This window comes from Octodon degus, unplaced genomic scaffold (genome assembly GCF_000260255.1).
Source record: "Octodon degus isolate 3935 unplaced genomic scaffold, OctDeg1.0 scaffold00106, whole genome shotgun sequence".
Taxonomy (NCBI): domain Eukaryota; kingdom Metazoa; phylum Chordata; class Mammalia; order Rodentia; family Octodontidae; genus Octodon; species Octodon degus.
Window position 1 is genome coordinate 1,779,942 of NW_004524682.1, and position 19,972 is coordinate 1,799,913.

Genomic DNA, 19,972 nt, shown 5'->3' on the forward strand with positions numbered 1-19,972 from the left:
AATCTGCTGGAGCAGGTAGTATACTACAGAAATATGAGATGTGGTAGAATACATAATTTTTCAGGTAACCTGTTAAAATTAAAAATTGAAAATGAAAAAATTATAAGTTCAAGTATAAGCTAATTTTTCAGTTCACTTTTTTAGCTCTTTAGATCTTCACCTTTGTATTTTTAATATATTCAAGAAATTATATTTCCTTCTGTTAATAGGTATTATACAAGCTTTGAAATCACTTTACTGAAAAATGTAAAACTTCTAAATGTTAATTTAAACCAAGTTTTAAGAACTTTTCTTGAATGCTATTTTAAACTTCTTTGTTCACCTTGAAGGTATTTATAATTATATTATTTATTAAAAACAATAAAATACCAATGCTATATACTTATTTCTTGTTTCTAGTAATATTCTGTTTATGAAATTTAAAAGGAAAATGTATACATTTTTACCTGAAAAAGATAGCTTCTTGGAAATAAGGTTATGTTGCTAGTTTTAAGTTGTATTCTTTGTATTATGAACTGAAAAGTTTTATTCTTCATTGAGCAGATAAAAATGAGCATTTATTCTGGAAATTTTAAATTGAAGAAGCATTTTTTTTCTTATGCATGTCCTCAAAGTTACATTATGAATTATTCATTACTGAAGAAGACATGGCCTCTGTCTAAGGCAATAAAGCTGTTTTTCAAATGTTTCTTTTAAAAAGAAGAGGTAATACAATATTGAGATATAAGTAGTGAAGTAAGCTTATTTACATTCAATACTGACTTTATTCCCTATACATTATTCTATATGCAAATTTATTCTTTAATTTGATTTATTGGACTTAGACTGTCATTGAGGAGAAATTACTATATTTGCTTCTGAAATAACATATCTTGTCATTGATTTTTATTCTCCATCAGAGCAACTTAATTTTTAAAATGGCCAAAATGGAATCTGTTATGTCAACTAACATTCTGATGGCTATTTAAGCTGAAACTTTATAGCTTCATAATTAAGTAATATCCTTGTAGATTGTATCAACTAATAAGAAGAGATATTGTATGCAAACTGAAATAAATAAATTAGAGAAATGGAATTACAAATGGTTATAGAAAAAAATAAAAGTATGTAATCAAATACTTTTCCCTAAATTAAATTTATTAGTCAATTCTATGTTGATTCATTTCAACTAAATCAATTTACTAAAGAGTATCTTACTGGCATCCTGAGAATTAACTGTTGTTAAGCAACAGCAGTCCACCGAAATAGATGCCGCTATTGTCTTCATTTCATGCATAAGAAAATGGGGTACAAATAAATTAAGAACAGTATGTTCAGCCTGGGTCTCTCTTCCAGTGAGTTCCAGACTTATAACCAAATGCACTCTGGAAATTCCTTGAAGTTAGATATTAGGAATACACTCCAGAATTAGTTACTTAGTAGAATCCTCAAATTTCACATATCAAAATTGAGCTACGAATAATTATTTATGAAGTATTCTTCTTCTGTAGGGCTTCTCCTCTCAATTAGTGGCAATTTTCTCTTGTGTGAGAACTATTAAGTAATCTTTCATTTCCTTGCTTTGTATCCTAGATTAATTTCATAAAGAAATTCTTACCTCTGGAGTGCACATTTTTTCCTTGCTTCTAGAATTCTACCTCGGTATGATCTGCCATCAGTTATTCCTTACACGCTTCCATATTGTCCTATGTATTCTGTTTTTGTATCCCATTTAGTACACAGCACTTAGTATACAGTACTATTCCCCAATTAATACAGAGCAACACAACTACCAGTATGAACTTTTCAAAATAAAAACACATAGAAGATCATGCCACTCCATTCCCTTTAACACATGCACATACACACAGCTCTGAGTTTCCCATTCCAAGTCCTCTAGCCTAAGCATGCTCACATGCTGGCCCTTGTCTGCTCACCTGCCTCCACACTTTATGCTGTTGCTCTGCCTGCTTCGGCCACACTGCTTCCCTGAATTTTTAGTCAAATGAGCCTCAGTCCTTCACTTGCTGTTTTTATTTCCTGGAATGACCTGGCCTTAAATAGCAAGCATTCTCTCTTCACTTATTATTATGGTTTGTGTCCAGTTGTCCCCTCAACTAGAGCAGCCATTGGAGCAGCTTCTAGAATTTGTGATTAATTCATGATCCAGTGTTTAGAATACGGGTCTGAGTGCTACACCCACCCTGGAGTGGATGATATGCATACAATGTAAGGAAGGGAGAGAGGCTAGCTACCACTGGCTGCCACAGCCACTGCCCCTCCCTTTGCTCTTCGCTGCTTTCTGCTGCCATGAACCGATGCCGTCTGCCATGTGCCACTCTGCCTTGCAGCTAGCCGAGTATGGACTGAAACCTCCATTAACTGTGAGCTAAGTAAACCTTTCTTTCCTTAATTTGGGATGTTGGGTATTTTGTTCCAGCAAAAGTAACCAAGATAGTTATATTCTTCAAATCTTTTCACAAACACCAGTTTGTAAATGAGATTTACCTTAAGAATTCTACTTGAAAGCAGCTTTTCCTGAACCTATTTCTGAACTTCCTTCCCTTTGTTTTTACCCAAGGTAGTGATTATACTGTTACATGCTTTGCACTTTAACTGTTATATATGTGCCTATCTTCGCCCAATTGAATGTACGTCTTAGAGAACCAGGGAATTTGTCTATTTTGTTTCTATTGACTATCGCATAATACATGCTTACTATATTTAAGTGAATAGATTAATAAATACATGGATTTGTTCAAAGGTCAAAGCTAGTACATGGCAGATCTAGGAAAGAGCCTCTTCTCTGAATAAGGTGTTAAGAACAAACAAAAAGGGAGAACAGGTTGGAAGGTCATGGACTAGAAACAAAACATATATCTATCGGATAGATATCTTTCTTCAGCATTGGCGAATGTACTGGCTTCAAAGATTACTCTTTAACTTACTGTGTAAATAGACAGAAGATCTGTATTCAGAGAGGCTAGTTAGGAGAAACTTTACACAAGATAATACTCCTTAAATGTATCTAAATTTTTTGGCAGTCTTTGGAAAAGTGAATAATATTTCAAGTCATTTCCAGTTCCTTCTGTGGGGCACAGAGATTACCTTCCTACCCCAGAAGTAAGTCTGATACAATGGGATTCTTACCAGTGAAATGGGAAAAGCGACATGTGACCTCGCCATGAAAGCCTTCCAAAGATCACTTGGGTTTCTGTTTCCCTCTTGTGAAGAAACCATAACGATTCAATCATGAAAATAGTGGCATTCCCATACTGAAAAGGTCTGTGTACTGACATCACTGCTCAGAGGAAAGACACATGACCTTGGTAGCTCATGGGGTCAATGTGAGAGAAATTTTCACTGTGCTAAGACTGAGGGCTAGAGGTTGTTTGGTAAAGAAACTAGAAATAATTATCTTAATTAATGTAACTGTAAAACACTATTATATTACTATGCAGAAACCTTCCCAATTTGATTTTATGTAAAGATACTTCAAATTATTCTCGACATATAGATTCCTATCATAGAAATGTTGTGGCATAAGCCACAACATTTATTGTCATAAAATAACAATATTCTTAAGGATAATTGATAGGGCAGTGTTTAAAAAAATGTACTTGTATTGGAATTATAATGTCTTTTGCTTGAACATTTTTGAAAATATGTGAGCCAATATTTCCTTTCAAATGTAACTATTTCTAAAATATTTTATGTTTATTAATAACATGTTTATTAATAACATATTTATTAATAACATGACCTATCACCATTTTTTAGACTACTGGTATAAGTAAACATGTGGTGATCTAATTTTTATAAAGATAAGCAATATGTTGATTATGATTTCAACTAGGAAGAAAACTATTTGATGAAAATTTACAGAAATATCTTAAAAGAAAAAATATAATAGGAATAAAAAAAACTTTCTATTCTGTTGATTTGGATTTTATATTATCTACATCATCTTCTAGATATAGTTTTCATCCATTCCTGAAAAAAACAAAGAAAATTGTCACCTAATTTTTTCTTTCATGCTATTCTGGGAAAAATATGAAAAAATATTAATTCTTAGATTTATAGCTACTTTCTCTATGAGAAATTTCCTTTTATTAAGAGAGAATAATAATAACCCAGACTAAGTGCTCAACTAATCTTCAAAACAGAAGCAGAAAAGTAGTGGTAAGCATCTTTGTTCACCACAGGATAGCCTTTTACAAAAAAATAAAACTAAAGGCCGGTGAGATAGCTCAGTGGTCTAAAGTGCCTGCTAGACAAGCTTAGGCAACTGCTGGGGACCGTATTTCGATCCCTGACACCACATGCTGTGTCAGCCCCACCCCCAGGGCTGGCTGAGCTGGCCAAAGAAATTTAAAAAAAAGAAAAATAAATAAAAATAAAACCTCCATTATAACCTTAATGCTATATAATAAAGAAATTGTCAGATAAAAACAGAAAAAGGCAGAAAAAATAAGTAAACTGAAAGCTTTTACAATAAGCATGTTTGGATTTTAAGTCTGAAAAATGTAAGCTGATAAAAGAAACTGGAAAGATGACTGCCAGATGGTGAATAATTCTCCCTTGAAACACAAGCACTTGCTTATTTTCCAACTAGAACTTCCATAACTTCATTATGCCTTGCAGTAATAAGTCTAAGAGTGTTAAGGATTAAATTATAGTTTCTCTAATGCCCCCTGAGCTTCAAAAATGTCCATAACTGGGTTTTACACCAGGATAATTTGAATCTCCAGGGAATATTTTCAGATTTCCTTAAATGGTTCTAAGATTCAGTTTGGCTAACTTCATCCTCTTGGTGTTTAGTAAAACAATCTCAGGACTAAGTTTATATGCTTGTAGGAGAAGGAAAAAGAAACTTACTATTGTACCTAACATTACATTTGGAAGATTAATTATATTGTTACCTTTTCTTAGAATAAATCTTAATACTTTTATTCATTCTTTAAAAGACAAGAATTATGTGGCAAATAATTAGGAAAATGTGGAGAACAGTTTGTGTTCTATGGAACTAATGAAGTAGTAATATTGTTTCTAAAACTGGAAGTTTTGAGGCAAATATTCAAAGATTAGATATACAACGATAAAAGTATTGAAACATATCAGCAAACTATGGCCTATAGGCCAAATTCAAGTACTACCTGTTTTTTCAATAAAACTTTATTAGAACTCAATTGCACCTCTGTTGTTGTTGTTGTTGTTGTTGTCTTTACTTTCCCAATAGCTATACTCAGGCATCAATGAAAGCATTAATTAGCTGAGATAGAGACCATGTACTCTCAAAACAAAAAAATGAAAGTTACTGTATGGATTTTAATGGAAAAGTCAATTACTGACCCAGTTTTATGGCCTGAATGATTTTATTCCCCTAAATTCACATGCTGAGACCCTAACTTCCTATACGATGGCACTAGGAGGTGCAGGCTGTGGACGGTGATGAGGACATGAAGACAGATTACTCAGAAAAGGAATTAGTGTCTGTGCACAACACATCCAGTCAGATTTCTTCCACCATGTGAGAACACACTAAGAAAGCACCAGAAAGGTCACACCTTCAGCTTGGACTTTCTTGATTCTGGAGCTGTGAGAAATGTCCGATGTATTTAAGGCTATAATAGTTACCACAGTCCAATCTAGCATAAGCCATTCTTCTTCAACTACATGAGCATTCCTTCAGCCCTGACCTTCATGAAACTGAAAAATTATTTCAAAATCTCTTCCAAAAGTAAAATATTATGTAAGGGATCATAATTTAGTAGTGTAAGTGTTCTGATACTAAAACAAGTGCACATGCTGTTTATGCTTTCTTTAAAGAGAAACGTTCACTTTCTTAAAATGAAATGTTTTCTAAAAGTACTACACAACAATGCCAGACAGGTAGAGATATCAACACTAAAAAGTGGTAAGGTGTATTTTTCTTGAGGATTTTTAATATGGAAGTAGCTTCAGATTGTTGAAAATAGGCTGTTTTATTTAAATAATATGGCTGGACTTCTGCCTTGTTATATCAAAAGGCAATGCCTAATCTATCAAAGTTATTTTCATCTAGGTTTCAACATTGCAGAGCACATTTCTTCAGTAAGAAGGCCAGAGGAAAGGAAATGAGCCTACCATCTGTCATTCCTTCCCTTCGGTGAGGCAGTGCTGGCTGCTGGTCCATTCGCCCTCCCTTGTGTTTTTTGGTGGGCCTAGGCCTCTGACTTTGATTCAGGGCCGCACTGGTACTACCGTCAGTTGAAAATGGGCTGGTGGGTCGAGGTCTTTGAGAAGAGGTAAAGGCTTTTCCTAAAAAGAAAAAGAGGGAATGGAGCACAAAAAATGTCATTAGAATGACAAATACTCAATTCATCATGTATTTCTGCTCTTATTAAAACTAGTCTGTGAACCTACCTAGTGATTCTTTCTGAAGGTATCAAATATTAATGCATCTCTGTATGGTCCTGCCATGCATAATTTGCCCAAATTCTAATATAATGGAAATGCCCCATGTACCAGATAGTATTTCAAACAAATGAACATAAGCAAATACACCAACCAAAACTCATTATCCTTGATTATATTTTTATTCAACCTTGAAGATCTTAGTGAGACTTTCATAGATATATAAATATTCATGCAGCATGTACTCTTCTAAAGAATCTATTTCTAAAATGAATTGTGTGCTGTCTTACTTGTTTACTCAAATTTCATCCTTGGAATGTTATACACTTCCTCTGAAAACAGAAAACAGGTCTAGTGATAATTGTATTTGAAATGTTACACAAAATATCTACTCAGATACATATATTCAACTGACCCTACCAAGAACAGTGTGTACATGGTGTATTCTACCTTCATTTTCTATGAGAAACTCAACAATATCAGGAGACAGCAGGTTAAAATGACCTTGTGTATCCAAGCGCAATAGATGTTCTCTGAAGAACATTATTTGTATCTGAGTAGATTCTAAATTCTCAGTGAAAAGTAAAATATGCTATTTTCTTTGTGATTTAATATAAATACAGAGGAATTTATTCTAAGGCAAGGTTAGCTAATAAATTTTCAGCAGCTTATTATTCTAATACTTTGTTTATTATAGCAAAAGAGGCCTTGTTTATGTGCATGTGTTTATTTTCTCGTGCATGTTTTTATTCCATATAAAAGTACTGTACATAGTTACATTTTCTTAAGACAGTATGACATGATATTGCTAATGCTTTATTAGCTATTAGCATGCATGCAAGAAATGCATTTTCGCCTTCATATTTATTAGTTTCCTTGCACTTTCTCACTGATCTGTTTACAGTTAATGCCACAAAAAGCACTCAGGCAACATAAAGTTTTTGTCTTATACTTTATAAAGTCATAAAATTCAAATAACAGTTAACTTACAACATATTTTAGTTTAGATGCTACATGAAAATAAACCTATGCAATGCTTCAAAAACATTTTTTATTTTGTTTGAAAACTACTTAATCCAAGCTCAAAAGTAATACTGATGGTATTTTAAAAGCAACTTCCAAGATTCATTTTTTTATGACTTGAAAGTTTAGCAAAGGGTCAAAATCATTTTTATTTGGTATTTCAATACTACTAAGCTTTTAAAAAATGCACTCATGTTAGTTTTATTACTTTGTTTTGGAATACATCTCGGTTTGATTTATGCATCACTTTCCTATGTGTACACTTAAGATGTATTCACACAAATATAAGGATATACATCGTGTAAAGATTACTTTAATTCCTGCTTTATTTATTTATTTAGTACTGGGGATTGAACTCAGGACCTTGCCCTTGCCAGGAAATACTTATATCACTGAGTTGTCTCCCTGACCCCTACTGATCTATTTTTAGAACTAATCCTGCATTTCTTTCTCTGAGGAATAAGCAACACATGCAAAATTACATAACGGACCTCTTGTATTATTATTGATTCTTAGAAATAAAATTTAAATTGGTCTACATAGCAATAACTTGTAATCATCATTTTATTTAACTTGCAAATGCAGTAGGCTTATCTTTAATTAGCATCCTTTAAATCATATAATCAATTATTGTATTAAAATCTGAGCCAAACAATTAATATGAACATCAGTTATTTGAACTGTTAGACCCACAGCTTTAGGCCCATTCACCCCATGCTGAGGAAACATTCCCAGAAAAGGCATTTGCAGAAAGAGATGGGGCAAAGAAAAGTAACAGAGATAAAAGCTGAATGATTTTAATCACTAGGTTCATTATTGATTTGTAAGGATTCTGCAAAGTGTGAGTTATTGAAAATTTAATGACAATCTTAGTTTCTGCTTTGTTGTAATATAAAAAGAAAGCATATTCCAATTAATCAGCAGACCCATGAAGAGAAAGGGATTAGACAGTGGCAAGTAGACTATTTTTGGCTCTATAAAGCTAACATCAGGAGAGAGTTCGGGTAACAGAGCTTCCAAACTGCCCATGCATATTAAAGACAACTCTGCAGTCAGACTCTGAGAAGAAAGCATAGGAGAAAAAAAGTCAGTGTCCAAATGACAGGATTCTCTCATGCAAAGAGTGTTGACTTGGTTTCTACCAACCTGTTCTTGTAAGGCTGGTTCCATCCAGCCTAAAACCAGCTTTATCTGCTGCTGCCACCAGTGCTTGTGCAAAACTGCCGCTGGCAAAGATGGAGCCATCTGAGGAGCTACCTACACTAGATCTATGACTAGAAAAGTTATGATCCTCATCAGATGCAGAGCCCCATCCATTTACCATTGAACCTAAAAACAAATGTAGTTGTCTAGTGAGTTGTAAGCATTGGATATCTTATCTTCTTGAACATACTATACTAAGGAGTAAGAGGCTGCCTTAACACCTCAGTTCATCTTTGAAATTTCACCCTGAATTCGTTAGCCAAATATTCATACTTTAAATATTCTCAGTGTAACAAAAAGAAGAACAAAAATAGTAACATTCCAACTTTAGAAGAATGATGCTATTTCAAAACCTGTATCTGTTTGCAACAATGAACAAAACATGTTATTAACAGTTCAATTATTAAAGTCTTACATGACCAGTTGTAGAAAAAGATCTGTTATACACATTAAATTTCTATGATTCAAGGAATAATATTTTATTAATGAGTGTTTTGGAAACATCAAGGATTTAGTTGAAAAACTAATGTAAATATATTTTAAAGTTAGTTTAGACGTTAACAATATAATCATAATAAGTACTTGTATCGCAGATATTATATATATACTACTCCATTATCAAAGATATAGTTATTTCAAGATTTAAAAAAATCATCACTTGAGAAATAGCAAAGTCAGAAACAAAATTTTATAAATGTTATTTTTAAAGAGAAAGAATAAAAATAAAACTAGATAGTAAGTTACAATAATTAATAAATTGTGTATTGTTGTCTTTGTAGTAGTTATTCAGAGTACAAGATATAGGCATTATAGGGACCTGCCAAATAGCTCAATGGATTAAAGCTCCTGCAAGCAGGCACAAGGGCCAGGGATTCGATCTCCGAGCCTGCTGTGCCGTCCCCACCCCCAGGGTGCCCTGAGATGGCAACTGAGACTGGGCGTGGTGGCATGCCTGTAATCCCAGCTCTTGGGAGGCTGTAAACAGGCAGATCACTATGAGTCTGATCTAGTAGTGAGACCTTAAATACTCTGTAGGCCCTTCCCCAAAATAAAAAAAAAAGGATATAGGCATTAGATCTTGTCCAAACATTAGCACAATCCTTTTCTTTTCAACAGACTAAGAGAAACTAGCTGTATAACTATCTTAACTATTAGGTGCATAAGATTTTTTTTCTTTGTCCCTTTCTTCCTAACAATAAATGCAGAACCTAAGAAAAATGTGTTCTATAAAAGTTTTATTAATTCCAACACTCATTATGCTTTCTTTCATTTTAATCACTTGAAAAATTCCAGTTATTTCTTTAATACTAAACTAATCTTTAATATATAACTGTTAGTAAGTGTGCCACAAGAGTAATATGGATTTCTTTTTCTGTAAAAGCAACATGGCAATAGTGGAAAATGATTTTAGATTTATGTGTAAGGAACTGTTAATTTTGAACTTACCAGCAAAAGCTTATTCTTAACTTTTCAGAAAGTCATTAAATATTTTACATTTTTTCTTACAAAAAATCATACTAGAAACTTATTACTTAATACATTAATATTACAATATTTACTTAAGTTCTTATACTATTTATGGATGATAATATAATACCACTCTAATTATTTTGATTTTTTTTTTAGGAAAGGGAAAAATAGTATTTAGGAAAAGCTTGTTCAGAATTTCTAAAGAAAGCAAACACATATGCATGTGGAAGAAGTGAAAATCAAATGCTATAGACTATTTCTCCTTGGCTTCCATATTTAAGAAATAGCACTGTAGCTACTAGGATTTGGGCCATGCTGTACTTTGGATTTGCAGTCAAGGTGCCAAAATAAAGTAACACGGATTCATGGTTCGTGCACTCCAAAGATAGAGATGACAAAAATTGAAGGGGTTAGAATGATCCGAGAAGTTAACAGCGTGTTAAGTGTAGCAGAGAAAGATAGAGTTTTGATTCTGCTTGCCAAAGACACCCTTTACTTTCCAAACTGATTCCCTTGATACAGGCCACTGCAAGGAATTGGAGATAAAACCAGCAACCAAGACTCCTTGGAGAGATTCATTTCTAGGTTAATAGTCACAAGTCAAGGACCAACAGCTCCAAATGAAAGAAGAAATGATGCAATAGGCCTTGTGATATAATGCTTTGATAGATAAGAAAAATCAAAGTGATTCAGTCTGGGGGCAAAAAAGACACTCTAGACCTTAGAATAGTTTTAAAGCATTTGAAAGCCCAGTTCAATCCTTTCCATGTCCTATTTTCTGTTTTTCTAAATGCTCTCCCATTCTACAAACAAGCAACTCTTTATTCTTTGGCTCTCAACTCCTGGTTTACTTCTAATTCCATCCTTCTGGTCCATCTTTCTGGTTGTTAGCTGAATTATCTTTTGGAAATGCTTATAATTCTCTTTTACTAATTCATTTAAAATCTTACCTAGTCCATCAATGCCACATCCAAACTGCTCCTTGAGTTCCTTGAGACCTTTCAAAATAAGACCAGTCACCCTCATCTGTTCTGCTCTGCCCTACAGCCAGGGTGGTCTTTTCCCCACATATGCATCACCACCCATTCTGTGCACATACTTCCATCTGCCTAGCAATGCTGTTAACCACTGCCAAAGTATGCAGTCTACCTGAAATAACCTCTACCTCACTGACTTAGTTCTCCTTCACTCTACGGAATGCTGTGCCCAGTCGTGTGTCACTATGCTTCCTCTTTAACAGTTTGTTTCATACATGTGTTTTCTCTTCTTGGAAGGAAAATTCTGAATATTAAGAACTAACACTCATTTTCATCTTTCCTATACAAGAGGCACTGTAGAGTAGAAATTCAATAAACACTTGACATTCTTAATTCAGTGTATTTAATACTTCATTATGCACTGTAATTTATGTGTGATCCTATTTGATATATAATTTCTCAGCAATGAATTTGTTTCCCTTGCAAGAAAAATGTCTTCATAAGAAGGCCAGGAAAACTTATTAAAGAGGAATAAAAAATACAATGTTAGTAACCTCTGTTGATTACTCAGAAGGAGAAAAAGCAATGTGATCAGCATCCAAAATGAGAAAACAATGTATAGAGCACATATAACTATTATATAGTGACACACATTATAAAATGAAATATAGGTATATTCTTTTTTGCTTTTATGTATTTGGTACAGGGCCTCACTATGCAGCTCAGACTCATCGTGATCCTCCTGTCTCAGCCTCCCCAACACTGAGATTACAGGCATGCACCACCATGCCAAGACTCAGTAGCGGGCTCAGCATGCCTGCGATGGAGTTGGCAAAGTATGTGGTGTGGGGGATTGATCCCAGGTCCCCCCACTTGCCTAAGCAGGCACTCAGTCTGCTGAGCTATTATCTCAACAGCCCTAGAGGTATATTCTGTATGCTTTAATATACCGCAATATTTATATTTACTGATGTTTTATTCAAAATTAATATAACATTTAAATCAAGTGACTATTATTCATGAGTGTGTAACTTCTCTATCCACAAAAATGCATCTTAATACACTTAGCTGTAAGTTATTTTGCTCTCTTAAATTCTTTCTTAATTGCAATCAGCCAATAAATACTCAAGTCTGTTTGCCAATGGTACGAATCCATCCTGAGGATCTCACTTGTGAACAATTTTAGTCTTCAAACTTGGAAATTTAGAAAGAATTCTCCCATCACAGCAGTATCACCAAAGAAATTCATCTGTCAAACTTCCTACTAAAGAATTAGCCTAACTTTACCCACAAAAATCCAGTTGGCCTTTCTGCCCATGAGTCCTTGACATGAAAGCTTCCATACACACACCCATTGTACGCTAAGCAAATCAACTACTCCAGCTTTTGTCTTTGACTTAATCTTGAATGCTTCTAGCCATGTCTCCAAAAGTCTCACCCATGCAGTTGTTTCTGATTCTTTTTTCTTTGCTGGAAAGACAACTGTATGGGAGACAGCACTTCAGGCAAATGTAGAGAAATAAGCAATACCTTCATTTTTCATACTTGCTGTAAGAGCAGAGACTGAATGGATGACTTTAGAAGTGACATACAACATAGATATCTTTGACCACGTTAGGTTATGAGAAACTGAACTACCTGAAATGAAAGAGAGAAAAGGAAAAGAGCATAGAGATTCTTTTTTCCTCTTCATCCTCATTTCTCTGTCTTGCGTATTTAAAAATATCCCCTTTTGAAATGGGAATATAATATACAGAATGAGTTCATCTGGTGGAATATTTTGAAAACTATGGGGACACATTTTGTGAATAAAAATGTATGTAAAATAGAATAAAGCATGTATAATTGTTTAAATTTATTTGACGTTTATTGATTTCAAATCTTAGCTCTTACATTTTTCTTCTTCCTCTACATTTAAAATCTTAGGTAAACAATTATGAAAAAATAGCAACAATAACAATAAAAAACCACCAGGAGACAGTGATTGGAAGAAAAAAATTCATGAATTAAAAGCTTAATCATCTTTTATTTTTAAATTTATTGGTTTGTTTGTTTGGTACACGATCTCACTATGCAGCTCAGACTCATAGTGATCCTCCTGTCTCAGCTTCCCCAGCACTGGGATTACAGGTGTGCACCACCACAGCTGGATTCAGTGGTTGGCTCAGCGTAGGAGCAGCAGGGCATGCAGTATCCGGGACTGAACCCAGATCCTTGAACTTGCCAGGCAGGCACTTAGACCGCTGATCTATCACCCCAAACCCACTTAGTTATTTTTTGAACTACTCTTCTTTCATAAATGTAGATAGCAACATGAAATTCAATGTAAACACCAGGTAAAGTCACTCAGCTAGAGATTTGAGACAAATTGAGAGAATCTGCAACCGTTTTACATGTTAGAGTCCCAAACATAATCAACACATTTTTAAACACTTAAAGAAAAATGAATTTATGTCACATAGTCAAATTTACTTGGGTTCACATTTTCAGTCTCTTCAAAATTCTCAGGCTTGCAATTGCTGAAAGGCAAAAAAAAATCTCAAATTTATTCAAGCTGCTAAAGAAGAACAGCACGCAAGACATCAAGTCGCTGCTCACACGTTACTGAGCACGAAACACTATGACAAAGTGGCACCTCGCTGTATCCCTGTTACAACTTCAGCACTAAAATTAATTTATGATCAGTCATCTACTCATTTGCATGTCATTTTGTGCTACATCCTTCCTTGCTGCCGAACGTTTATCCTTTGATCCATTAAGCCAGGATTTGTGCTTGACAACACGACCCTCCTACCTGCTGCACTGCCATTTTGGCAAGGTACAAAAGCTAACAGTCCCCCATGTTTTGGGCCAATATTTAATCCAGGAGTTCTTCCTCTTGAGTACTATCTGCTCAACTATTTGCTAAGTAAAATCCTTAACTATAGTTTTGGGCAAATCAGTTCAGATACTGACTTCTGTGGAAAAATAACTCCAGTCTGCAAAAATTCCCTTCTCACTCAGATATTTTGAATAAACAACAATTTCGTCTATACTCATCAAAAAGTGAGGCATATATAACATACAGAATAAGCCCAATCAGCTATAAGACTCTCTTCCTTGGTACACACGACACCTATTAACTGGTTTTACTACAAAATCATACATAGAAGATTCACCTTTCAATCCATTACATTTTAGTTTCTTTTCAAAGATAACAGAATTGTTAAGGTAGTCTGAGAATATAATTTCATTACTTTTAGAATTTTTTCAATACAAAAATTATGTTTCTGAAATTTCTGCAGCAGATGCGGAGGATCAGACCAAAATGGTTGACAGCCAAGCCCCAACAGTTGTACGGTCAAATCAGATCCTGCGGGTCAGGTATTCATTGTTTTCAGACCGATCACGTGTAGGAGTTCTAGTAAAGCCTCCAACGATATAAAGTAGAAAGTGCAGAGCCAAAGTTGCCTCTGAGCTCTGCTGTTCACATGGGTTCAGTAGTCAAAAGAACTTTTATTGCTTCTACCTAAAAGGACTCACTCTAGCCTTGTTTTGTGATCACAGAGGCAGTAAGACCCTTGACTACAAGTTCAGGAGAATTCCATCCCATCTTCTCTCCTCTTTCTGTATTCATGGTGGTGTCATTAAATTCAGGAAACACTTACTCTCAACTTCCACCATGGAACACACACACACACACACACACACACACACACACACACGTTACCCAACAGTGGTTGTTTTGACACTTAGGAAGAAATATGATAAATATATTTTTAAAGGCTGAGGGCTGGGAGGTAGCTGAGCAGTCTGAGTAACTGCCTGGAAAGCACAAGGACCCAGGTTTGATCCCTCGTACCACGTGTCATGTCGGCCCTGGAATTCCAGGTGCACTGTACTGGCCTCCAAAACTGGGCATGATGGCACATACCTGTAATCCCAGTACTGAGGAGGCTGAGACAGAAGGATCATTATGAGTCTGAGATACGTAGCTAGATTCTGTGCCAAATAAATAAATATTTTTTTAAAAGACACATAATTCTGTGTGGCTATATTCTAGATCAAAACACATTGTAAAGATCTAAAATAAAAATTCAGCACTTTATTGCAACCAAATAGGTGTATATTATAGGCATAGATTAAAATCACAGTTATAAAAATAAGCTTGCCTCTAGAAGGACTGGTAGTGTCCAGTTTTATTAGGTTACTCTAAATGAACATGAAATAAATATAAGAAAAAAATCAAAGTTAATTCTAAAGAACTAAATTTTTATCTTAATTAAGTGCATAGTTGTAGAGGTCTCTTTCCAGCAATAAAATTTCATTTAATTCTTTTAAATCCATGTTTATCACCCAATAGGTGGAATCTTGGAAACACCTACATATTCAGCAACAGATGAGCTGATGAAGAAAAAGTGTTATTTACACAGAATGGAGGACTATTGTGCCATAAAAAAGATAATCTTTGGTCATATGCAGGAAAGGATACTTATTGGGCCCGGGGAGATAGCTCAATGGCATAAGCGCCTGCCTGGCAAGCACAAGGTCCTGAGTTCGATCCCTGGTTGCAGAAAAAAAAAAGATATTTATTGAACCATAATGTTAAGTGAAAAGAAACATCTGAGCACACTCAAAGCCAATATATAAAGAATAAAGTAAAAAATAATAGGTTGTAGGGAAAGAGATCTTTCTCTAACAGAAAGGACTTCAAGAGATGTAGGCAAAGGAGATAAAGGAAGTAAAAGAAATGCAAAATGGAGTAAAGATGTGCAATGTGTATCAACTCCCCATGAGGAGTGTAAACCCAAGGAAAAAAATAAACAAAAATATGTATCTGTTCACTTACACACACACACACACACACACACACACACACACACACACAATCACATACACTCACACACATACACACCTACACTCAGGAAGAGGCACAGGACAGCACAGACCAAAACACTGTTTTCCTTTCTGATGTAGTAACTACAGGGATTAGAAAAAAAATGGACATTTATGGAGCAATAGTAATAGGGTTTTGAGCATTAAACCATCAGTATACATTGACACTTTTGAATGGGCATAGCAAATCTTTTCCTATAAATGTCAAATACTAAGTATTTTTGGCTTTGCATTCTCTGTCATACATTCTTGTTTATTTTTGTTGTTGTTGTTTGTTTCTTGTTTCTTTAAAATCCTTTAAAAATGTTCACTGGGCCATGCAAAGCACAGGCTACTGCTTAGGAAGTCTATTAAGGACTATGGTTTTGCTACCTGTATAACTATCATTGTGATGATTATTTAATCTAAGCCACTAACCAAGTAAGTAGAAGTGGTAAAGATCAGTGTTTGTTGTTCGAAGAAATACATATAATGAGCATAAATGCAAATATGTTCTCTTTATTACTGAGTTCTTTTTTTTAATAAGCAGAATATATTTATAGACAGAAAGGAAGCTCCTGTCCGAGAGAGGGACAGGAGGTGGGCCTGAGCAGGTTTTCCCCCATTACTGAGTTCTTAAAATGTGGAATTACAGTTAGTCTCCTCTTTTGTATGGCCTTTTCTGCCCATGAATAGTCATTTCAAATTTTAGTAAGTCCCCCACAATTTATTTGGTTGTTTTCTGTTTGGTTGGTTGTTTTACCCTAGCTTGATATTTTAGCTAGGAACTTGGGCTGCCACTGAATTACTATGTAGCCAACGCTGGGCTCATACTCACAGCAGTCCTCTTACCTCAGCCTCACATATGCTGGAATTCTGGACATGTGCCACTCTGTCCAGATACTTAGCTGTTATGAAAACATTTGGAGTCACAATGTCCATTTCTTTACAAAGACAGGCTCTGTAGCATGCTAAGTGCTGTGGCAGCTGTTGGGTGTGACATATCAGGTAAACTTCTGTGTAGCTGTACAGAAAGGCTTGTTAGTGCAACATGCTGGGACCTCCTGCTATCACTCAGACAGGCGTCAGAGTTCGAAGAAAAGGAACCTATCAGTTTTCTAAAAACGGTCACTAGTTTCAAGCAAATAAAAATATTGGGGGATTTTAATTGAAAATAATGACTGAGTTACACCATGAGCATGTTTAGAATCCAAAATAACTGATGGCAAGATCAGAGTCCTCTGAAGGCGTTCGCCATCTTACAGACATCAGAGTCGAGTGAAACACTGTACTTACTGTGCGTTCTATTGTGTATTTATTTTATCATCACTAAACTAGTCTTAAGTGTCCAAAGAAAACTTAAACATTTTAGGACAATATTCCTAATGTGTATCAATTTCTGAAACCTTTTCTCTATGTACATCCACGTGGAGTTAGCCCATGTGTTCACATGGACCACCTCCCAGTACATTCACACACCTTATTGATCTCTCACACTTACATCTACACACACACACACCACACACACACTCACCCTGTACTTTCTACATATACTTATGATCTCATCCACACTCACATAGTTATTCACACACTTACATGCTCTACACAAATGTACACAGGAATACACTCACAGTCCCTATACCAGAGATGACAAAGCCTTTGTATTTTTCAATGATACAAGGAGCCCACCCTGGTACGGGTTTCACAGGTTCTCCACCTCTCCCCTACACCAAATCTCTCCTATATATGCTTCACCACATTCCCAAACACTCTATGTACACTCACCATCTCATCTATACTTCTATACATATTTATACGCATGTGCTTATGCCCACCTACTAGAGTTCGTACACACGTTTACACCCCACATAGGCACACATTCTCTAACGCACTCACATCTGCTATCCACGCATGTACTTACACACATTAGTGCTTTCCACATACACTTGGACACATATACACAATATGGAAATCCAATTAAATCTTTGACCAAACTTTCTTCTCAAAGTTACATGCAAATACAATAAATGTAGGCTGTCTTATTTGGTTGTTTTAGTAGCAAGGACAATTTCTATTAAAGAGATGTTTTTATTCACAGGGCAAATTCCTTCTGGAATACATTCGTAAACACCTCAAGATTTTTCTATATGGCAATAATTAAGCAATGAATTCAGATAGGAAAACAAACTTTGTTTTCTTTAGTAATAAAAGCTTCTTGTAGAATGAACATTCTATTAGCTACTGGAGAAATGCAGACTGCCCTAACCATGGTCACATTAGGCATCCTAACATGCTCCTAAAAGGTAAACATGTAAGAGTGCAAATTGGCATTCTCTTTATATATAGATATATTTATCAACTTGTGTTTATAATATTTAATACAAGAAGTAATAGGCTAGAGCTAAATATTTTCCTTATTCTTTTAATTTTCCTGCATTCCTAAGAGTATCATTAGTTGAAATATGGAAAAATATGCCGAATTTTACCCCAAAGGATATTATGCTAGAAATTCAGGCAAAGAGGCTTAAAATAATAGTGAACTAAGAAGTCTTGTGTCTATATTCAGAGATATGAATGTTTGCTCTGGCACCTTCCAGTGGAAATGGGTTTCACATTGCAGTTTTTGAATCTTAATTAGCCTGATAAGCAGACCAGCGAGAAGAAACCTAAAACTTGGGTTCCGACATAGCACGTGGCATAATTTAGGAGGGAGCATAGAAGAAAGCCAGCTACTGACACTTCTTCATTATGATCCTACATCAGTCTCCGTGAGTGTTTGCAGAAGCAATATATAGCTCAAAATCTGTGGGGTTTGGGAAGCTCTGGGCATAAAAATGAATTAAGACTGGGATAAAATACATTCTAAAGGGAAAGAGGCCTTCAAAGTAAATATGGGAAAAAATTTAAACAAAATTTCAAAAAAACAAAGTAAATATAGATAGCATGGTTTTCTGAGAGGATTTGATGCAATGCAGGGCCCAGACTTCAGTGGCATTAGGAACGCCGTCATAGTCATGTAATGGACATTCTGGTGTGTCAAAAATGATAGCTAGTTGAATAGAAACACTGAATATTTACTTTCCTTCATATACTTTATGTAAACATTTGGATTTTAATTTTAATTTTAATCCTTGGAAATAGGTCTTGTATCAGTCCTAGGATCAAAATGGCAGCAGCAATTGAAGATTTTCACTTGGTGAATGAGGCAATGGAAGCCCAAGAAGTAAACACTCAAAATGATTAGAGTTGTTGGGAAAGGAGCAATGACTGGATTCCCCAATAGGAAATCTGTAAACGTATGTTTTATCTCACTGTGCATTTTCTACTCTATAACTACTTTGTGTAACCAAAGAGAGGCTTATTCTGAAGACTTGATTATTTTCATCAGTGAATGATTTTGCAGAGTGAAGTATTAAGAAGTACTTTAAGATTGCATTCACTGCATATGTTGCTCCTGATACACAAAATATATCATTTCTAAAAGTCAAGGTTTTTTTTTATGTAATAGACTTGGTTCTCTAGCAGAGTGAACTTTTCATAAAAGCATGGGATATAATTGAGTTTTCTTTCATGTCTTTAAAGCTCTTTAAAATTCATGAATTTTCTTATCATTTTTGCAGCAAAGCGAAAGTATTTCCAAATCCTTTTTGAATTTTGTGTTTAACATTAACATATTTAAAATGCTACAGAAATAGATGGAGGGGAATAAATCTTATATAAGAAAGTATTTGATATTTGATGCATTTTAATGTTGCAAATAGCTCAGTCATTCCTACTAAATCAGTTCCATTACCTGTCATAGAGCTGTCTAGATTGTCCATGCTAGATCCTGGTGTCTGGTCTAGTGCTCTCAGGGGCCTGGGGATTTCTACAGCTTCCTCCTCCTCTTCCTCCTCATCATCAGGAACATCTGTTTCCAAATCAGAAATCAAGGCTCCGGACACATAACCTAATGGTGGAACAGGGGGCTGTGGAGGCTGATTATTGCTTTGAATGTGCCTAGAATTGAAATGGAAGGAAGAGAGAGAGAGAGAGAGAGAGAGAGAGAGAGAGAGAGAGAGAGAGAGAGA

General features: G+C 35.0%; 1 protein-coding gene across 1 annotated transcript in view; it reads right to left on the reverse strand.

Moving 5' to 3' along the window:
• The window catches only part of Robo2 (roundabout guidance receptor 2), a 644,932-nt gene that overhangs the window by 8,421 nt on the left and 616,539 nt on the right, over nt 1-19,972 (reverse strand). The window contains exons 25-26 of the mRNA XM_023724123.1: nt 19,696-19,901; nt 6,106-6,279 (exon numbers count right to left, since the gene is read on the reverse strand). Of these exons, the coding sequence (XP_023579891.1) occupies nt 6,106-6,279; nt 19,696-19,901 (380 nt within the window). The remainder of the gene's footprint in view (nt 1-6,105; nt 6,280-19,695; nt 19,902-19,972) is intronic.